Source organism: Cimex lectularius, unplaced genomic scaffold, assembly GCF_000648675.2.
Source record: "Cimex lectularius strain Harlan isolate CLEC.00 unplaced genomic scaffold, Clec_2.1 scaffold253, whole genome shotgun sequence".
NCBI lineage: Eukaryota > Metazoa > Arthropoda > Insecta > Hemiptera > Cimicidae > Cimex > Cimex lectularius.
Genome location: NW_019392814.1, coordinates 623,493 through 640,703, shown reverse-complemented (window position 1 = coordinate 640,703; position 17,211 = coordinate 623,493). Strand labels below are relative to the sequence as shown.

At 35.2% G+C, this 17,211-nt stretch overlaps 1 protein-coding gene across 1 annotated transcript in view; it reads left to right on the top strand.

Moving 5' to 3' along the window:
- The first annotated feature begins 3,627 nt into the window (after nt 1-3,627).
- Nucleotides 3,628-17,211, top strand: part of LOC106673051 (limbic system-associated membrane protein-like) — a 216,645-nt gene continuing 203,061 nt past the window's right edge. The window contains exons 1-2 of the mRNA XM_024228370.1: nt 3,628-3,691; nt 3,801-3,973. Coding sequence (XP_024084138.1) covers nt 3,887-3,973 — 87 coding nt within the window. The 5' untranslated portion in view covers nt 3,628-3,691; nt 3,801-3,886. The remainder of the gene's footprint in view (nt 3,692-3,800; nt 3,974-17,211) is intronic.

Here is a 17,211-nt window from a genome sequence, read left to right as displayed (position 1 = left end):
TATTTGGTAGGAAATGGGATGTGCTGAAACTACGCCAAGCTTTCGGCACATTCCTCAGAACTCTACAATGGATGTATAAACATATAATATTTTATAATAACTCATCTGTGAAGATGAATTTTTTGGTAGTTACAGTTTCTTCAGTCAGTAATTAAAATTGTTTTCTTTTATCAACATATATAAACCTTTTTTTCTCTTTTTATCATTTCTTACTTTTTACTCTAGATAAAATGTTTTTAACAAATATATAAATGTCACTTTTTACAAAGTAATATCACAGACAAAATTAGAAATGTAACCTACACAAAGAGAAATTGTGTAGATTACTATCAGATACTGTTTGGGACTTGTGCACGTAGTGTTCTGTACCGTTTATATGAAAACCAATTTTTTTTTTAAGTTGTAGTCATCTATCATCTCCTTTGCATTTATCCGCATGCCATCGGAATATTCGAGAGACAGGTTATCTATGGGAGTCTATGAGGTTATATGGACCCACCCCTGAGGGGAAATTTTATTAGTATTTTGTCCCTTTATCAAGTAAAGTGGAAACGACTGTAAGGAGACCTCCTTGATAGACAAATCATGTAATTTTTGGATTTTTGTTTGGTGAGCTAGTGTAATGACCTGTTTATTCAAAAATAGAAAAGCTACATTTCTCTCGGGATTCATGTTTTAAAAAAGCCATCACGTACATTCTCAGTAAAGTCTAATAACATAAAATGTTAAGATTGTACGACGATATTATTTACTTTCGTGATGAAAAAAATAAAGGCGTGTTGTTGTTTATTTTCATTTCTATTATAGAATGAGGATAATTTTGTTTTTTGCTTCGGCAAAGTGCATTGCAAAGAAGTGAAAAAAAGTTATTCTCATGTTTAATTAATGTCAGTCGATTTAAATGTTGCTAAATGTAATTTTGGCGATCAAAACAACGTAATCTTGGAATTGATAATATTAATAAAAAATAGTCGAATATATTTGTGGAAGATGTACTGCTAGTTGTCCTGCTGAAAAGATACGGAAAAATAGTATTTGTTTTTAGCACCATTTAACGCCGTTAAATACAAATTTTAATGTCTATTTTTTGAACATATTGTAATGTCTTTAAAATAGCCATTTCGGACGAGAAGATATATTTGCCGAGAGAGAAAATCTTTTATTTGTCCTCCGTACTGCACCGATTTCGGGCGTGGAAGCAATGATAAAGTGGATATGTTGTCCGAAAAACGAGGCCATATGAATTTTCTACGCCTTGAACCTTTGACATAGTATTTTGCCACAAAAAAGAAATCATCCAAAAATGGATCCTTAATGAGTCCACAACCTGATGGAACAATACCTCAGGCATGAGACAAGCGAAGACATACAGGAGCGATCCGCAATTCCTATAAAGGAATAAAGGGTGTCCTTTTTAGATGGCCCGGCTGAATTTCTCTCGGACCAATGACGCTATCAAAAACACAAAAAATACGGATTTAATATCAGCCCCAGTTCAACTTCATAATTTCAAATACGACCCTGTACATCCAGACACAACATTTTTTCACGCTGAAAACGAAATATGAACGTGAAATGTGATTAATATATAGCAAATGTTGTTTTTTTTTCCAAACTTTTTCATTTTTTGACCAATTTAAAATCTGACTTCTCCATTGTTTTGGGCGTACAAAATCCTTTCAAAAGATGTGCCAGGATGTATAGGGTAGTATTTGAAATTTTAACCCTGTATAATTTTTCTACAAAAAAGTTAAAAATTTCTAACTAGACAATGTTTTTAAATGAATTATTTTTTTTAAAACGTCATTGGTTCGAGAAATTCGTCCCTGCCATCTCTAAAGGACACCCTGTATAGAATTGAGACGACTCGAAAAGCTCGAAAAAATTGATTAATCGTTGATAAATCCAACACCATTTACGTCATTCCTAATTATTAATTACTTTCAGCAAGATGGATCTGATCACGCAAATACAAACCAAGGAAGCCCCCCCCACACTTCTTGATAAATCGTTTAGCGCATTTTGTGATTCATAAGATTATCTGTCTGATCCATCAATTTTGAACGAGAATCCTTTTTTCCCCCATTTTAGCTAGAAATAGTAGAAAAGATATGTGTTATTGAATTAAAATAATCTGATCTTATATATTTGAACAAAAACTAATCAATTTATGGGGCATCTAATTAAAATAAGTACACCTCAATCTATTAAAATTAAACAAATAACTTTAATAACGAGTAAATAACAAATTACTAAAAGTACAATTTATTTCGCGCTTTCTTATCAAAACATCTTAACCCAACTGCGATGATGCAATGCAACAAGGCAGGTAATGAATTATATCGTAATAAGGGAGTAAAGAATAACATATGTGTGAACGTATTTAGTTCATACCTTAAGGGCACGGTCCATAGGGGCCGTAAAGAATAGGCCCTGCGGGGTTGACACATGAACACGAGTGCGTATAGTATATGAGAATCAACCTTAAGCACGACAGCAAGTATCTAGGTCTTCTGTTCTGATTTGTGGAGGAAACAGGGTTGTTCTATTGTATATAATACTGATTTGTGTCCCTAGCTTGTGTTTAGAGTAAATGTATTATTGATGTGAACGTGAAGCTTGAGAAGGCTGATAGCGGAATATTGATTACCGCATCGACCCTCAATTAGGTGTTAAGAGTGATGGAGGAATATCGAGTACTCCCCACCATAACTGAGTGAATAATATGTAAATAGAAAATAAGGTATTTAAAAGAGATAGATAGAATAAATTGGTTTGGTTTCAACAACTATTTGCGTTGAGGGCTGAAATGGCCTAGATGTTGATAGCCCCTGAGCTCAACCTCGACGGCTGGACGGTCTGACCTCGGACTGCCAACACCTGTGGTGGGTGCTTCTCGAGGCCTGACGGCAATTTATTGTAATTAATTGTAAATTACAAAAGTTTGAATTGGCGGTGGACTGCGAGAAGTGATAGGCTCAACAACACATAAAAGCTTATACAAATCAGTAATCTGTAATCAGTTTACTCCTTAGGATAGGGATGAAAGAGGCGGCCACAAATCCTACTGCACCTTGACCTGAATAGAGTTATTAATCAGCCTCCACAGCTTTGCCAGCGGCTCCTTAGTGTAGGATCTTGCTTGTGGTTTTTCTTGACCTAGTTGCAAAAACCTGCACCTTCATAGACCTTCGCAGAAACATAGAATGTGTTCTGCAGTCTCCCTCTTTCTGGCAGTATCTGCACAGTGTTTCTTCTGTCTGTACTCCTATCGGTACGATTTGTCCGGGGGGTTGCCGACAGTTCGGTCTTTCGGTTCAACCCGAAGACTCCAGCTCCCGTACCCTTGTTCGTTTTGGAGCCGTTAGCATACCAGTAGGGGTTTGCCTTCAACAGTGTTCCTTTGGCCCATTCTTCCCATTCTGGTACCTTGTACTTTTTAGTAAGATTTGGCGTAGTGGTATCAATTGGCATGCCTAAAATGCCATCTGCCTGTACCTCTCCCTCAGTTTCCATTGTTTATTTACATGGCCTATTCTTGCGGATGGTTGTTGATTTATGAGCCTGAGCTTCACCTTGAATTAAGATATGAAGTGGTGGGAGGTTTAACAACACCTCCGGTCGTAGATGGCGTTGTGAGTTTACACCTTAACAGATCTACCACGAGATATTATTTAATGTCATTTACATGGTCTGATAAGATTATAACTAATTACAATTTATTTTTGTATATTTTTCAGCTGTTATTCTTCATATAACCTTTTTTATCTTTTCTTATGAAAAGTTTTCATATGTTACAGGTCATAACGACTGGGGGGCCGAAGCGAAACCCGATCACGGCAGCAAAGATTGGAACAGTAACAAGTCCAAGCCTGCAATAGTTTTCATGACTCGCAACGCCAGCATTGTAACAGCTCAGGCCGGAAGTAAAGTCATCCTACCATGTTTTGTTAGAAACCTCTGCGATGGAACAGTAAGTGAAGTTTTGATATTTTGCTTTTAAAAAATATTACATAAAAAGAGCCAAGTTAAACGCACATAAATATACTTTTTTGGTAATTTCAACCGACTATAAGTAAATAAATATATAAATAATAAATATATCAAATACAATAAAATAAAAAAAGTGTTAAATGTTTTCGGTGTTTCGAATCTATTAGCGTCTAAATCAACTCTACTGAAATTAGCAGATAACGAGCCAAAAGTAAGCGGAACTTTGCAGTTACCAGCACGCAGGCTTAAACGATCCCGGTCAATCCTGAATAAGAAATTTTACTTCTGCTTAATAGTTTTCGCCGCTCGTCGTATAATCGATTTCTAAAAAAGATTCAATTACGGTTTATCTACTGAATCCACTAAATATAATTACATAACAAAGTTTAAGATCAGCATCACTTCATAAAAAAACTCGTTTTTTACTTAAATTGTAAAACAAACTCAAATATTGATGTAAAATATTTTTTTTACATATTTAAAAATAAACGTGTATGAATATTAAATATAGACGACAAGATGTAAATTTTTTTGTGATATTTTATCGCAGAGACGACCGTTTGTCAGATGCGTTTCAGCATTTCGCCACCTTTACTGTTGAACGCGTCTGACTGACAAAATCAGAGAGGATAGGCAAACCAAGATGATAAGTAATTATCAAACTATCGATTTTATCCATTCCCATGAAACTATGTTTCGTAATATAAATATAAACAACAAACAAAACTATCGTAATGAATTTATTCTGCTCTATCGGTTCTATTTTAGTTATTGCCGTCTATAGAAAATAATTGGCCAATTAAGAAATTACTTACATAAAACAAATTGTGCTGAAAGTATGATTATCCTAGGGTCACAAGTTTAAAGATATTTGTCATTATTTTTTATTATTTCGGCATGGCCTGTAATAAGGCATTAACACAGGACAACAAGCGATTTATTAATCACTCATTTATTATACATTATCTCTCTGCAGTCATTAATGTTCTGGATAAAATTCTTAAAGGAAAATCAATCCAATTTGCCACACCTGATATATTTTTCCTATAAAAAACGAATGTAATACTGTCACTAAATGAACTTCGAATTTAACAGGAATACAATTAACAAATTTTGTAAAATAAAACAAAATATATTTTTATATTGTATTATTATGCGAAGAGGTAACGAATGGTAAACTTTAAATTAACGTTAAACATTCCTTTTGTGTGTAATCTGACTATATATTTCACTTTCTTTTGCTCATTCGCTCCCTCTCTCTCACTCTCTCCCTCCCTCTCTCTCTCTCTCTCTCTCTCTCTCTCTCTCTCTCTCTCTCTCTCTCTCGTGCTCTCTTTCTCTATGTCTTCCCCCTTCTTTCAGTCATAGAGAACGTCATAGAGAGTATTTTATGTTTGTTTGGTATGCTCACTCATTCATTCACTAAAGAAAAAGGTTGCAAATACATACTAGTAGTAATTGATATCTTTTCAAAATAAATGTAGACATGTGAATTGAAAAGTGAAAAGGGATGTGAAATACTGCGCTTATCTAAAGGTTGTCTATCACGAAATTGCAATCCGATCAAGTTAAAGATTTTTACAATAAAGACGCAAATTCCGTTTTTAAAAAACTTGGTATAAAAATCATCTATAGTTGAACGAAGTATTAGAACCTTAAAAACAATGATTTACGAATAGTTATCACTGTCAAAATCTCACTAAAAGCAAAAACTCTATGAATATAATAATTGGAATAGTGCCGACAGCAGTGAACCCTGGTAACATTGAAACACATTTATTAGAAAACGTTTTCATTACAAATATAAATAAATAAATAAAATAAAAAGTTACCAAAATTCCGAATTGGAGATGACGTGAGAATATCGAAATACAAACCACAATTTAGTATAGGTTATACTCCGTAATGGCCACTGAAATTTTTAACATACATAAAGTTGAAAAATGAAATCCTGTAATGTATACGTTGAAGGTCATAAGAACAAGAAATAGCGGGGTTTTATCGGGTTTAGGAATGGTAGAAGTGTAAGTAAGGATATGCGGGTGGATTTGTTTTTTTTACAATATAGTTAATGAGTTTCGTATTTTTCATTACTAATACCGTTTGTTCTGTCGACGTGAGTAAAACATGTCTTCCAAACAAAAATTCATGTTCATGTTTGTTGATTTGTCTTCCCCAAGTCTTTACAGATTTTAATTCAACAATAATTCTTTTCTCAAGAAAAGTAGGTCCCTGTTGTCTTGTAACTCACAATCTCAAATTTTGAGAGGATAAACATAATTTTTATCATCAAGACGGAATATATTTATCGAGATGTCATTCAATTTCTCTTTTTTTCCCGAGGATACTCAACTACGAGGTTATATGAACCCTCGAGAAGGCGATGTTTTTGACAAAAAGCCCATTTGTAAGTATGGATCCGAACCAGGGACCTTTCTGTCATAGTGATAAGCACCGTGTCAATGACTAAGTCGTTGCAGCCACCCATGCCCAAAACCCTTTATGTCTTTTAAACCGTTTTAACGGTGTGGGATGGTTAATACTTGAAAAGTCAACCGATTCAGCATATTACTGTTGGTGCGGGGTGGATTTGTTTATGTTAAATAATTTTTTAGTTGTAATAAGTGAATTATTTGTATGAAAAATAGGGTAATGCCTTTCATTTTTAATAAAATAGGTTTTCAGATTGTTATTAAATGCCGTTTCAATTTCGATGAATCCGTCATCACCGATCGGATCCATTTCAAGACGAGTTTTTGGTAACATTCTGTCATTTACCTTTTCTTTTTTCATGTATATTTTTGCAAAGCAACTCACGATCATGTCTAGCTTTGATGTTATGAAAGGGTATGCCTCACGTCCCGTAAATATGCCAGCAGGGTTCGTCAAAAGATAATTGCAATGGCAGATCACGTGAGGTGGATGGAAGAAGGATTTTGCGTGAAATTTCATGCACTTCTCTAGTTACATCTCCAATATTTACCCCATATTTTAACCATAATTTGGACCTCTCAAGTATAGGGATATTGTCATCGCGAGTGGGTGCGCAACTCCTTTGTAGTTCACATAATGCTTCATGCGCTTGTCTCAATTCGTTTGTATCAAATGCTTATCCTCAAAGCATGCAAATATTAATTTTGGATGATGAATGACAAGTTTTTTATGTCTAGGGCGGATATCAGGACTTGAAAACCTTTGGTAAATTACGTAATTTTCTTATCATCCATCTTAATAAAAGTATGGATCAAATTAATTACAAACTAAATAAAGAACTCATCGAAATTACAAAAAATAAAAGTCAAGCAAAAATAACTAACCTATTTGATCAAAACAAAATAACGAAACAATTGGTTTAAATTAAAATAAATTGATTCAATACGATAAACGCAAAAGAGGAGTTTACAGTCTTGAGTCTAAAATGTATGCGAGTAGGCAATGGGAAGGGGTGAAAAACGCAGACGGGTTCCTAAAATTAAAAGGGTGAGAGGAGACATGCCAGGTCAAAAACCCGCGTCGCTGACGTAGAAAACAGGTAGAGAAATCATCTGAATTTAGGTTGTGGCCACAAAGAGCGCTACGTGAGCAGTGACTCTCATCAAATTCTGTCAAGATGGATGGGGTTGAACTGTGAGGCAGTCACAGGACCGGTTTTTCCTCAACGCTCTAGTTTAGATTGTGTCCGCCAGGAACACAACGTGATTCGTGAACCTCGTCAAACTCCATGAATGTGGATGGAGTGAGGTAGGAAGTGGTCACAGATCCGTTTTTCCCCTACTCACTAGTTCAGGTTTTGGCCATCAGGAGCGCTATATAAGCCGTGGACTCCGTCAGAGTCCATCAAGAAAGATGGTGGTGGAGTGTGAGGTGGTCACAGGACCGGTTTTTCCTCAACGTTCTACTTTAGATTAAGGCCACCAGGAACACAACGTGAGTCGTGAACCTCGTCAAACTTCATGAATGTTGATGGAGTGAGGTAGGAAGTGGTCTCAGAACCTGGTTTTTCCCCTCCTCCCTACATCAGATTTTGGCCATGAGGAGCGACTTCGACCCTGTCAGACTCCATGAGTGTAGAGAAGTGCGGAGTGAGGCGGTCCCAGAAACGGCGTTGTTCCTCTACTGTTGTTCATTTATAATCATGCCCCTTGGTCTTATTATAATCTTAATTGTTTTTACTGGAGTGCTGACGGCAAAATTAACTTAAACAAGAATCTTCTTTTATAAAATGTCAAACACATGGTAAGTTTACGGGTAGTTGTTTTTCCCACAGTTTGGTTTTAGAAACGAAGAAAAAAAATCCTTACGAGATAAGTTGAGCTTGATTTTTCTTCGGATTTGATACCATTTTACTTTACCTTCTCCCGGAATCTTTCTCACCCATGGTGGAAAATATATTTTTTTCGCCAGACGTCACACGTTCAAAAGACATAAAGTGAACGGAGCACAAAAGAATAACTTTACTTTTTTTATGTTGGTGTAATTTTATTAGTCGACATATGGCTTGCTATTGAGGTCCTTACTAGCTGTCCGTAAATAAATTATAATCTTTGGTTTTCTGCGGGATTAACGATAATACACCGAGCTACTGAGGACTACATCCTTTCGATGAAACCCGTTCCCTCTTTACTTTACCCCCGCACGGATTATTACAGCTTTATATTTCGTTCCTCATTGCCGTTATTAATGTTAACGGATATTAAATTCTTTTTCAAATGAGCCTATTTTCATGTCGATATTATAATTTTTATAACTTATAAGAATATTTAAATAATATTTAAGATAATTTATTGAATATAATAATAATAATTATAAGTAAATATAATTACAATAAAATATATATAGATTTAAATAAATATTGTATGAACATTTGAATATATTTTTAATTATATTTTAAATATATAATCCATTCCAAATATATGCTTTACAAATCTAAAAACACTTTATTTCTTAGTTATTATCTATATTGCAGTATAGTTAAATTATTTTGATATTTTTGATCAGACTGTAGACTGTCATTCAATACTATAAATCACGGATAAGGAAACTCGAACGGAACGAAAAGAATCAGTTCTGAATTATAATTATTTTTATATAAGTAAATAGGGTTTATTGTTTGGAGAGAAAATTTTCAGATCCCTGACATCTTGTTTATATTTAAAAGCAACCAGCTCAAAGGAGGCTGCTTGAAAAATGTGCCTTTAAAGGGGATTGTATGGTTAAATTATGTCGGCATTTTGGTTCAGAAACAATGCTTGGAATACGAGCTATCAAGATGACCCTCTATCAATTGGCCATTTAGTCAATGGACTGAATGACTTGAGAGTGTGCTCGTACTAGATCCTCTTGAATTGTCAGAGCAGGCAAACAGCTTGACAATACCTCTACATCTATGCTTCAATACACGAATGGTGGCCAATTTTAGATATTAGCGTATACAAATTATGAAATCATACGGAAATTTTAAACTGAAAATACTTAAGTTAATAATTAATTAAGTAAATTTAAAATTTTAATTTTTTAAATCAAATAAGATGTACAGATGGCTGTTAAAAAATGAAATGATATCAAAAAGCTACCTTAACAGACGTGATGACTTCCAGTACGGAATGAATGTATTTATTCCCTTGACTGTTTGAGTGAATGGGTGGTTTGTGACGGAATGTCGGGTACCCCACAGACCAACCAAAAAGATTTTTTTTTTTTTTTATTGGCCTTTTGATCTTGCATATTAGCTATGGTACGAATTCTTGTGTGTTCAAATTGGGGGTTATCGGGAAAAAAGGGCCAGAGGCGACGGTGGGAATCGAACCCACGACCGCGGCGTGAGAGTCTCTCATGCTAACCACTCGGCTACCGCGGTCCCCAACCAAAAAGATTAATTAGTTTATCGTCCTGATTGAATGTACTTATTAGCGTAATAGGTTCCGTGCGTGAGTGTATATGTATGGGTTTTCGGCAGAATACAGAATCCCCACAGACCCACCAAATTACGCTACCTTTTAGAGTAATTGTGTTTAGAGTGAATTAGAGAGTCATTTCAAATACCCCAGTAACACCTCAAATTTTATTTGCACATATTGTATGATCGTATTTTTTATGTATGGGTGAACGAATCTGTGTCGAAATCAAAAGTATTCCACGGTGCAGCAAACCTTTAGAGTGAACGTAGGTGAATAGGGGTAAACTCCGGTGCCAGCCAAAATATCAATTCAATATGTACGTACATAGTATGAGAGTTTCTAGTTTGTTTGAAATTATTTGTTAACAGGAAAGGAGGATGGCGTTTCCTCATCAGAATGTCCAGGACCCTGAGAACCGATTAACTTAATAGAAATTATGAATAGAAATTGGCTTAACTTACATTAGGCAATAACATTTGTATTTATGTACGCCCGTGTGTACATGAGTTGCAGTGTCTTTTCACCACCTATGTAAAGGCCAATTAAGATTAATTCTATATAGAAAGAGATAATAAGAGCTCCATAAGTACCATCAATAATGAAGCATCGCCAACCCCTTAAGTGGCTGAGGCAGCTCGTGAACTTTGCACAGGAAACAATAAGTGAGCGCAGCACTTCCAAAAAGTAAAGTATTTTTCTTGAAAAACCTTTAGAGCATCATTCTCAGCTTTTCTTTTTCTTTCCGGTTGGCAATTTGTGACAGTTATGTATTTTCAAGACGAAGAGAAAGATCATTTTTAAAAAGAGAACGAATTGAAATAATAAGAAAATCGGGAAACCAAATGTGTCGGCTTTCTCATAAACTCTATTAATTCTAATAAGAAACAGAAATAATTTTCTTTTAGCTGGACAACGGTAATATCACAAACGGGGCCCCTAGATGGTAACGATCTCGTCAGACGTTTAAAACATGCGAATTCAAAAATTAAAATAAAATATTCCTACTTTTCAGAAATACTATTTATTTGTATCAAAATGTCCAGGGAGACTTCTAGGCTTTCTCTGAAAAAAAGTCGATTTTTTTCGAACTTTTTAGTAGGTAACTCCCCTTAAATTCGCACAATAAGCACGAACGAATTATCGATTTTGAAGCTATGAGAAAGAAAATATTTTATAATTCCCAGGGAAATGTTCAAGACACATTTTCTTTATGGACTGACGGATTATTCTATTACCTTATGGAAACACGTAATCCTTCTATGTAAATAGGAATGCTGATTAACGCTAATAAAACAATAACAAATGAAAAACCGCACGGACATTTCTGGTTACCTGTTAGTTTATTCATGAAACCTTCATATAAAACTTTTACCATCAGAATCGATACTACTCAAATAACTGATAGCTGGAATATTTCGAGGTTTATAAAATTCTTACGAGAGGTAGCCAAGGTAACAACTTACCTTGAAATCCACATTGCCCTGAGCATACAAATCGGTGAGAGATCATAAAACTGCTTTTTATTTAAGATTTTTTAAAATCATTTTTTGTTCTATCTATTTATATATATATGGCCGCAACGGTTTAGGCGTTGACACGGCGCTCATCACTGTAAAGTAAAGGTCCCGGCTTCGAATCCAGCGGCCCTGCATTCGAACCCGACCTACTTACAAATGGGCTTTTTTTTCAAAAAACACCGGCACCCCGAGGGTTGATATAACCTCGGGTGTTGAGAACCCTCGTTAATAATAAATAAATAAAGATATATATTATATATTTATAATATATTATGTTATATATTGTACATATATATATATTATATGGCATAAATAATATTACTTAATTAAATAATAAGTGATAAACAATTAAATGTTCATCTGAAATAACAAGAAAAACATAACATTTTAATCGACTACAAAAAAGAAGTTAATTTGGTTAAATCTGGGTTGTAATAAAAGGAAGCGGCTTGAACAACATAACAAAATAACAATAAATTAATAACACTTGACCGTAATTTAATCTTATCCCGCTTGAAATTTATCTCTCGGGACCTACGCTCTTCTAGCTAGTAACTTCTCAGCCATTTATTCATACCACTTCAAACTAACTTTATACATTTATTTACAATAGAATGCTAACAAATTTTAACGACCCGACTTTATTAAAAGCTAAAAACACACAAAAAACAGTGCTTAATGTTCCAACATCATTAGCTAAGATATGAGTCCAATACCGAATTTTACTTTTATTATAATATTTTTTTATTATTTGTTAAATTAATCTGAATTTTAGATGTAACTCAATGCTTCCTACTTTTTCAAAGTTAAATGCCCGGTAATAGTTTTAATTTTTTTTATTTTAATTTTATTATTCACATATGATGCTGAAAAAGTACATAATCGAAATAAATTAAGAAAGGGCTTCATTGTTAGATCTAGTTATTTTTGTTTCGCACTATCCTCTGCAAAAATAAATTATTAACGGGCTCATAAATAAATAAAAACAAATTATTTTTGGTATGTTAGTATCGGTGAGTAATTATAAGATTTTATAAAGGAACACACGATAAAAATATTTCGGGTGCCAAGTGCATTTACATGATTTTATTATTATTTAGACTTTTTGAACTAAACCGTTCAAAGTATTTACTTCTCAGTTATAAACATTTAAGGAGTTAATTGAAATTTCTCTCTATAATGAAAACATCAATCGACAATATACCAGTAGAACCATTTCTGCGATGTGCCAACTTGTTTAACATTACATAAGCAAATATTGAAACCGGCTTAAATTACTCTAATGTTCGATATTTCTATGCTTTTTATGCAATGAAATGTTTTTTAACTGCTCTTGCCTAGCCATTTTTCCCAGGGATGCCCTCACTAATTGGATTACCCTTATTCTCTCTCAAAGCACATCAAGCCTGCCCTCACGGTAAAGGTGTAATAGAGTTTGCGGTGGAACTCACTTGGAACTTTCTGCAACCCTTTTATTCCGAGGATGAGGGAAAAAAGGTGATCCCTTCAAGAGTCGGAGTACAACAACGCTTAGGCGAAATGTACACCCATTTCTTATTTATTCCCACAGCAAGCCAGAGGTGATTTAAGTTTTTTTCTATTTACAGTACAATTTCTTTTCGTTCTGCACTCAAATTAAAACATAAAAAAATAACAAAAATATTACTGGACGTTTAACTTTAAAAAGTATAGAATATTTGAGCTCAATCCAAAATTCATTTATTATTCAACAAATANTATCATAAAACATTAATCATTCAGGGAGTAATAACTAATACTCTAAATGAATTTGTTATAAATTTTATATAGTGCACTCATTCACCCATGAAAGTTCAAATTTTTTAAAAACTGATTACTGATTTACATTACTGCAACACGTGTACAGAGCTGAGCCTATCACTCCTCGTAGTCCACCTGCAATTCGAGATTTTGGGATTTACAATCAATCACTGGCAGGCCTCAGGAATCTCCCACCCCGGGTGTTGGCGGTCCGGGGTCAAATCTCGAGTTTATCCGTCCAACCACGGGTACGGGCCCGGCTTCTCAACTTTCCGAGGTCAACAGATAGGTCATTCACTACCCAACACAATCAGATCCTAAAACCAGTGACACACAGAGTAAGAGTCCATGTGTCAACCTCGCTTGTCCGATTCTTAATCGAGTGGGGATGACGATTATTCTACGAGACAGGTCTTCGGAGGGCCAACTATAGTCAGTGCTCATAGGCGATAAAAATTAGAAGTATATAACTGAGCTTACATACTATATTTAAGTTAATTTATTATACTTTTTAGTTGGCCCAATAAACCAGTGTAATTACGTTTAATTATTATGCAAAGTATGGTTGGTTGAAAAATTAATGTCACAAGGACTCGGACGCACGACCACCGGATCACAAGCTTCTAGTACTAATCCGGAGGTCGTGGGTTCGAGTCCAGCTTGTGACACTAATGTTTCAACTCTACCATATTTACATTTGTCAGGATCAGGAGTGCATCGACTAATGGTGGGGAGAGATAAGAAGGAACGATAAAAGAAAAATAGATCATTGATGCGTGTCCCCTGCTCCTGCACCGACAAATATCGTGAGTGTGAGCTATGGTCATTTTTGAAATAATTTGTCTTTCAATTCAAAAGGATTATTATTTGATCTATTTTCATTTGACCAGTTGTATTTTCTTTTAATTTTTTTTAACATAAAAATTATAAGTTCAGTTATTTTATTTTATTTTGTTATTTTGTTCTTTTGTTTTAATTCCTTGGAGTGCTCCTTATACATTATAATTAAATTAACTAGTTTCGTGGTCCGCTTGACCAATTAGTATATTACAATTAATTAAGGTTTTCAGTTGAGATAAAAAAGTCAATGGCACGAGCGGGATTCGAACCAACGATCTTCGGCTTGATACGCCGCTGCTCTACCACTTGAGCTATCGTGACCTCGATCCACTCGGACATCAACTTCCCATCTCAACCACAGCTTTTGAATTTTCCCTCCTTTTTGCCATTTTTCAAATGTCGTGTAATCAATTTGATTCTCGGCGACAAATGAAATGGCCGCAGAGAGCTTTAGTGAAGTGATACTTCATTTTAAACTTATTAACATAAAAATTATAAGTTCAGTTATTTTATTTTATTTTGTTCTTTTGTTTTAATTCCATGGAGTGCTCCTTATAAAATTTGGAGGCACCGGCGAGATCCGTACAAACAAAGAGCCCACATGTCCAATAGAGAAGTAGAAGTTAAAATTGGATGAGCTCGAAGAGAGTACTCCAAGGGCTCAAAGGAAATTGATAAGCGAGATGAAAGATACGGAACTAGTTACGCTGTGTGAAAGAATATTAGGGGATGTAGAGTTTACAAACTTGATGAAAAATATTGTAGCTAATGCGTGTCAAAAGACGCATACATTCGAAACAGGTTAAAACCTTGATAAAAAGCTTCGAGGAACAATTCTTAAAAACCATGAAAAAGAAGGTTACATCGGACAGAAATGTTTAGAATTCACCGCGAATTTCATTCGTTCAACAGTTGACTGTGCCAGCTAAGTCCGAACCGATGGGTGAGCTGGCCACGATCACATATGGATTATCCTATAGTCCATATCTGGCCATTCGGGTATTGCACCAGTTAAGTCAGGATGAAGGCGCTCGATACCCTCTAGCTGCCAGTCGACTTCTCACGGACGTGTATGTGGATACGTCGTGACAGGAGCTTGGACGGTGGATGAAGCAAAAGAACTAAGAACACAAGTTATTATATTACTTAAGGCTGCATGTTTCGAATTGAGCAAATGGTCAAGTAATTGCCCAGAGCTATTATCCGATTTAAAAGATGTTGAACAGAGTCTTTCATCATTCCTCTTGAGGACACTCACTCAGTAAAGGTATTAGGCGTCCAATGGGATCCTACTGAGGATTCATTTACCTTTCAAGTTCAAATACCTGACATTAGGTACACAAAACGAGCAATTTTGTCATGCATCGCAAAAATTTTGGGTTTCTTGACTCCAGTAGTTTTTTGTGCTAAGTGTATCTTGCAGGAGATATGGAAGAATGAACTCGGTTGGGACGAGATCGTGCCTGCTACAATTCAAGAGCAATGGAAGATGTTCATATACCAGCTCAACGATCTGAAGACTCTAAAAATCTCTAGACATTTAAAAACCTACGAAAAGACTGATTGCCATTTAATTGGGTTTTCTGATGCATCACAACTTGGTTATGTTTCTGTGATCTACCTGCGATCATGCAATCTGACACGAACGAAGTGCGAGTCTCTTTAATTCGATCAAAAACCAAACTAGCCCCAATGAAGTACGTGTCCATTCCCAGATTGGAATTGTGCGGGGCGTTGCTTCTGGCAAGATTATATAACTCCTTGTCTGGATTTTGTCAGAAATTAAGAATTCCTCATGTCACCTTATACACCGACTCTACTGTCATCCTTAATTGGTTGAATACTCCAACATACAGATTGAAAACTTTTGTGGCCAATCGAGTAACTCAAATTCTGGAATTGACTTCTACGTCAATTTGGCATCATATTGCCACTAAAGAAAATCCTGCAGATTATGCATGTAGAGGATTAATAGAACAGAATATCACGAATAATCTTTGGTGGCATGGCCCAGGATGGCTTAATGATGAATCTGGAAGGTGGCCAGTTTCTAAACCTGGCATGATCCCTAACCTGCCAGAGCTGAAGCCGAATGACCAAGTTCTTCTCTCCACGGATAATGATCCGTATTTTCTCCAATTTATCGCCAAATTTTCATCCTACGAGCAACTCATTCGGACAGTAGCGTGGATCTTGAGATTCTATCATAATTTTTTTGCACGCATTATTCATTACACCCTTTCAATTTGGATTGATCAAAGAATACGAGGAGATCATTAACCTCTGGGGAGAGGAGCGACAGACGTGAGCGTGCGAAGCGTTCACTCCGCATCTCAAAATCAAACACGTAATAAAAATTGGTAGCAGAGCGATACCACGTACTCAATAGTTGATCCATTTAAATTAATTGACCTCTTAATAACGACAGTGTAAAAGACAATAAATTAAAATTGGATTCATTTCTACACGAACGAGCTTGCCCGTAATCCGACAGGTTCCTTCATTCGAATCCCAAGTCTCAACTTAAATATCCCTTCCAACTTGTATTTCCTATTATCCTAATTTTTCCGATATTTGTTAATGCATGCTGGGTCAATTGATCAATAAAAGTGCAAATAAATTAAGAAAATATTTCCCTTTCAAAACATAAATTGTGTTTAATTGTGTTACATAAACTGTGGTTGTGTATAATCACTTTCATTTTTAAATCTATTTGACAATGACAAAAAAATCCTACAAAAGAACTAAAGTCTGTCACAAAAAAATTGAGCAGTTGGAAATGGACGCAGCCGTCAGAAACAGTCTCACGGATCATTTTCTCCACACCTTGGAATCCATTGTTTCTGATGTTAAAAAAGAATCCGACATCATGGATGAGCAGCACCATGAATTGTTAACACAAATTGTGGAGAAACACAGACAAACAACCTTTTCTCATAGTGACTCTATAATAGGTACATAATCCCTCCCCCAATCCACAGAAAAAGAAAGACATTCAGACAACCAACTTTAAACTAGCCGTATCTGAAATGGATCTACCAGATGAAACTTTGAACTCTATAAAAAAAAATTCAGAGAATTAAATATGACCACTCCCTTAGATTCTACACTAGTACCCCCTAAAACACAAAAAGATGCTAAGACAAAAAGGGCTATGACCTCCAATCAAACGGATACAACATTTC